This window comes from Pseudorasbora parva, chromosome 14 (genome assembly GCF_024679245.1).
Source record: "Pseudorasbora parva isolate DD20220531a chromosome 14, ASM2467924v1, whole genome shotgun sequence".
Taxonomy (NCBI): domain Eukaryota; kingdom Metazoa; phylum Chordata; class Actinopteri; order Cypriniformes; family Gobionidae; genus Pseudorasbora; species Pseudorasbora parva.
Window position 1 is genome coordinate 42,699,493 of NC_090185.1, and position 6,000 is coordinate 42,705,492.

At 38.8% G+C, this 6,000-nt stretch overlaps 1 protein-coding gene across 2 annotated transcripts in view; it reads right to left on the reverse strand.

Annotated features, from left to right (window-relative positions):
• The window catches only part of LOC137040644 (5-hydroxytryptamine receptor 3A), a 50,547-nt gene extending 46,577 nt beyond the window's left edge, over positions 1–3,970 (reverse strand). The window contains exons 1-2 of one of the 2 annotated variants that reach the window (XM_067416438.1): positions 3,920–3,970; positions 780–949 (exon numbers count right to left, since the gene is read on the reverse strand). In XM_067416438.1, the coding sequence (XP_067272539.1) occupies positions 780–876 (97 nt within the window). In that variant the 5' untranslated portion in view covers positions 877–949; positions 3,920–3,970. Of the gene's footprint in view, positions 1–779; positions 950–3,919 lie in introns of those variants that run through there. The other variant, XM_067416439.1, reaches the window with a different exon arrangement.
• Between the last annotated feature and the right edge of the window lie 2,030 nt (positions 3,971–6,000).

The window sequence follows — 6,000 nt, forward strand, 5'->3', positions numbered from 1 at the left end:
TAAAGTCTGAATCGTGAGATATTAACTCAATAGTGTTATAAAGTCTGAATCGTGAGATATGAACTCACAATAGCATTATAAAGTCTGAATCGTGAGATATGAACTCACAATAGTTTTATAAAGTCTGAATCGTGAGATATGAACTCAATAGCGTTATAAAGTCTGAAGCATGAGATATGAACTCACAATAGCGTTATAAAGTCTGAATCGTGAGATATGAACTCAATAGTGTTATAAAGTCTGAAGCATGAGATATGAACTCACAATAGCGTTATAAAGTCTGAATCGTGAGATATGAACTCAATAGTGTTATAAAGTCTGAATCGTGAGATATGAACTCACAATAGCATTATAAAGTCTGAATCGTGAGATATGAACTCAATAGCGTTATAAAGTCTGAATCGTGAGATATGAACTCAATAGTGTTATAAAGTCTGAATCGTGAGATATGAACTCAATAGCGTTATAAAGTCTGAAGCATGAGATATGAACTCACAATAGCGTTATAAAGTCTGAATCGTGAGATATGAACTCAATAGCGTTATAAAGTCTGAAGCATGAGATATAGAATATGGTAATTACTTTTTACTTGATGGTTACACCTCATGACACTTTAGAAGCATTACATTTAATCTGACATTCTCTTATTGCCATATGTGTTGACTTAAAATGACTCTGTGAAAGTCCACAGAAACTAAGACAGATTAAGTGGACCTTCACAGATCTCAGAAACACAGAAAACATGGCAAACATGCGCTGAGGAAATGTGGAGACGTTACTGGTGTGCATGTAGGAGCCGAAGGTGAAGGAGCAGTTCTGGATGTCGAAGGGGAAATTGAAGATCTGTAGGTTACAGGCGCTAACCAGTCTCAACATCCTGTCGTAGCGGATGTGGCCTGTGTGGTTCACGTACACATAAGGACAGGCCTGGGAGACATCGTCATCCACACTAAACACCACAAGACAGAGAACACCGATATGGATTGAGTTCACTTTTAAATTACAAAATGACTTATCTTCTGTAGTATGACTTCTAATAGTCTATTACAATTTACCAACATGTCCAACCAGTACGCCTAGTAGTCGTTTGTCACTTCCTTGAAATACGACCCATAGGAGCGTTTACTAAAGTTGTGCTCGACAGCAGGACCCTTTCATTTTAAAGCATTTTTCCCTTTTATCTGCTTAATATTTCAGGTTTTGCATAGCTCAATTGGTAAAGCATTGCAGTATACATCAACAACATGTGATCATGCGATCGTGAGTTCGATCCCAGGGAACACACGTGCTCATAAAGTGTGTATGACTATAAATCACTGGGTAGGTTTAGGGATGGGGTGGGTGTAGTTGTAAATAAAAACATATTTTTGCTAAATGGAAATATGACAAATGGTGTTAAAAAGTCCGCACATTGCATTAAAATAAATACACATTTTGATTGGTAAAGACAGTCATACGTCATTTCATGACATCATGTAACAGGACACTGTCATTATTTTTACGCCAGCGTGACTATAAAACGTAAATATATGTCGTAATAAGGTGCTTGAAAAACCACCTGTAGAGTCTGGGTTTTTTTGGAGGATAGTTTGCGATTTACAGAACTGGCCAGATGAACACTGCAAAAATATTGCATAGCTAATATTCTTGCTACAAATCTTCTGAGGTCATTATTGCTGCTGTCGATAACCAAGATGGTGCCCGTTTCGTTTGTATGAAACAAAAGAGAGTGAATTTCTAAATTTATACGCTTTATAGGGAAAAATACTATTTCAGTTTCAAAGCTTCAAAATTTAGTGTTACTTGCCATTTCTGTGTAAATTTCGGAGTGAGAATTGTTTTGAAGCCAGTCTATAGTGTGTGTATTTTAGTGACGCGAGACGAGATGACTGTAGCGCCGGTTTAAAGGGGGGGTGAAACACTCAGTTTCAGTCAGTGTCATGTCAATCTTGAGTACCTACAGAGTAGCATTGCATCCTGCATATCTCCGAAAAGTCTTTATTTTTTTTATAATTATATAAGAAAGATGCGCTGTTCCGAGTCTTTCCGAAAAAAGCCGAGCGGGTGGGGGCGTGTCGTGTGAGCGGAGCTAAATAATGACGTGTGCAGCAGCGCGCTGTGTGTTGAGTCGAGTGCGTCGTAAAGCTGTCTCATCCCTAACAGCGGGAAAAAAACTTTATTCAAAATAAAAATATGGCTTTTAATCAGATACAGCCATACATCTATGATCCGGAATCAGACCCAGAGGCTGCAGTTGAACAGGAGCAGCAGCAAAAACGACTAGAGCAGGACGTCTCTATGTGGTAAGTTACAAGTTATACACTAACTATATAATATGCTTAGCGGCTTGTGTTATTTACATATTTATACTTGAATTATATCGTCGTATTTTTGTCTTTGAAGGTGTACATGTGGGAAGTGCAGTTGTGCACGTGTGTTTGTGTGTTTACGCGTGGTTTGTGTAGACAGTAAGCGGACCGGTTTTGCACAGCAGGCTAGTTAGTGTTTACATAGAAAGACACGGAATAGTAGCGCATTTGAATGAAGAAGCGCGCTTATTTAGTTCAACATATTTCCCCCCTCTTTGTGTATTGTTGTTTGGAGTGCTTTTACAATACACTAACATAAAGTTACACATATAGTGGCCAGCTAAACAAATGTACACGCACTACACATCGCACTCTCCATTGATCAATTAGCTATACGTGATCATGTTTGGGCTACTTGATGAGCATAGGCAAAGACACAGACATTTGAAGCAGTCTCACTCACCGCCTGCGGTTCTAACGTTGGGACTGCTCCATCCTTCAGTATTAGGCGATCGGGAAAATCCTGTGTCGAGCTGGGCCTTGTTTATGAAACAGTCGGCACCAAAATGCAGCGAACAGATATAAACATTCGCGCAACTCAGTTGCTGATCCGGAAAAGCAAATTACATCCACTGTTGCCTTAACACGGGGGTTTTTGGGGAATCTGTGCAGGACTGTCTTGGTCTGGCAACCAAAAACGCACTTTTTTGGTGACATTGTTATGTGCACATCACCTGTTTGGCATCCTACAAGCCAGCGCTTTGATGGGCGTAGCCTGTTGCTTTCGCTCTCTCCCTCGCTCTCTCTCACGCGCTTCCGGTAGAATTGTCCGTAAGGCCCATACAAGGAAATTCCGCCCCCATTAACGTCAAAGGGGACGCATGATCTCAAAAAACTTGCCGAAACTTATGACTAACCGGAAGTAGTATTTTTGACAAAGAAATACTCCCATCAAACGTCCACCTTAACTTTTGAAACTTTGTCTATGTTTAGTATGGGATTCCAAGTCTTTAACAGTGTAAAAAGATCAGTATGCATGAAACAGCATTTCACCCCCCCTTTAAGTTAAAACCCTTTCACATATTTATTGTTATCATTCTGTGTGAATAGAAATGACACTGATGAATGATATCCCAGCTAGCGAAAACATGCTCAAAGAACGCTTTGCTAACGCTCCCATTAAGTTATGAAAACGTTATTTCTAAATGTTCTCTAAACACTACTCTTTTTTCCTTTTTTTAAATTAATTTTTACATTTTTCCTCGTTATGCAAACGTTAATGGAAAATTGCATTTTATCATTTTGCAAACATTGATTTATTAGGAATGTTACTTTTGAATGATCTCTGATAATCCTGAAACACGCAGTAATAAGTAGAGTTATAAAGTCCTAATCAAATATGGAATATGGATGAATACATGAATATGAATAGTCTGAATCATGAGATATAAACTCACAATTGTGTAATTAAGTCCAAAACTCACAAATGACAACGAATATAACGAATTTGTGATGAATTCTGCAGGTGAATTTTTTTGGTGCAAAATGTTGTGAAACATCTTTATTAATTCTCAAGAGCAATTAAAAATGTCCCGATCCTTCCCACTTACAACTCATAAACGATAATGTCAGGAGTCCAGAGATCTTTAACTGGAAGAGAGATCTTCGTGGTGCCATCACAGTGTTCTGGATCCCAAATGAGGAACTCATGGAACCAGTACTATAACCAGACATGATTAAAGAACAGGATTGTGTCATATTCAGGTGATTATTCAAACATATTTCAGTGTTTATGCACCAAACTTACCAGCCTAAGCCAGAGGAATGTGGTAAGAATTTGTGCTTTTTCATTCTGCAAAACAGAACAGGCATCAAATGTTCAGGCGCAAGTATCATTTACACAACCAGACACATATGAGCAGTCCTGTGTTGACTCACAACTCCTAAGATGGCGTAGAGAGTGAAGGAGATGTTGGTGATGGTGGGGTTGCTGAGGTTCAGTGAAGGTCTGAAGGACTTATTGTCAATGACTTGCTGTAGCGATTCATACGTGGGTCCACTTTGTCCTTCTTCACACCGAAGCACATTCACCAGACATGGCAACACTTAAAAACACAATAAACAGGGAAGCTTACTTCATCTAATGGCCCTTTTCACATTAGCACTTTTTATTTGCAGTCAGATGCAAATTCTGTACTATTCCGAATTTTTGTAAACAGTTGTACACTGAAAAATAAGTTGTAACAATTTTCACAGTACAGGTATTTTCTTTCTAGTTCATGTTATCTTATAAATGTGTAGAAAGTAGTGCTGTCAAATTGATTAATCTCATTAAAATAAAAGTTTGTTTATATAATGTGTGCGCGTGCCTGTGTAAAGATCAGTCATTGGTTACCTGTCTGATTCAGAATACATTTAAGATTTTGATGTTTGTTTTTAAATCCTTTAATGGTTTAGCACTGAAATATCTTTCTGACCTGATAAAGCCTTATACTCCACAAAGTGCTTTAAGGTCCGCTGACCATATGCTCTTCGTTTCTCCAAGGGCAAAGCTGAAGAGCAGAGAGGACCGAGCCTTTGCCGTGGCGGCCCCGAAGCTCTGGAATAGTTTGCCTCTTTATATTAGGCAGGCTCATACACACGCCGTTTTTAAATCTAGTTTAAAAACGTATTTTTATAGTTTGGCGTTTGACACTATTTGAGTACTGCTCTCTTATTGTGTACTTGTGTTTTGTTCTGTTTTGGCTCTTTTCCCCATTGATTTTTTTTGTGGCATTTTTGCGTATGTGTGTACAGCACTTTGAAAAAGCACTAGTTGTTTTTTAAAAAGTGCTCTATAAATACATTTTTGATTAGTTTTTTTTATTTTGACATAGGCTATACAATATATTGCCAAAAGTATTCAAATCAAGTCAAATGCGTCTTTATTGTCATTCCCCTATATACATGTATACATTGGAACGAGATGGTGTTTCCTCAGGACCATGGTGCAACATGAAACATTACACAAAAACATAAAGTGCAGTAGCTTAGGACAATATAGGAGACAATGATACAGGACAATAAGTACCCTGGAAAAGCATAAAAGAAAAAAATAGATAAATGGACTTAAGTAATATGTAAAACGTACACTACAACTTGTAGCAGCAATACTCACAGAAGTGGCTAATGCAGCCACTGCACATCAGTGCTGTTTGCAGTAGTATATAGTCTTACAAAGTTAGTACGTATGCAGGATATAGATCTATACTGAATTAGGTGTTCAACTAACTACCCCAGGTGGATCAGACTGGTATGTTGGTAAAGTCTCACTGGGTTATGTGTTTCACTAACCCAGATAAGTACTCAGATGCCGATGTGTGTTAAGTAATCTACCAGTCTCAGGGTAAAAACTATTGGGTAGTCTGCTGGTGGTGGCCCGGATGCTCCTATACCTCCTGCCAGAGGGCAGAAGGGTGAACAGTCAATGAAAAGAGTGAGAGGGGTCATTCGCGATACGAATAGCTCTGCGTATGCAGCGGTTATGGTATAAGGTATCCAAAGTTGGTAAAGAGATTCCGACAATCTTTTCAGCTGTTCTCACAATCCGCTGCAGAGCCTTGTGATCGGAGGCTGTGCAGTTCCCATACCACACAGTAATGCGTTCACACCACACGCGAATGACGCGATTTGCGCAAGTGATCTACATGTT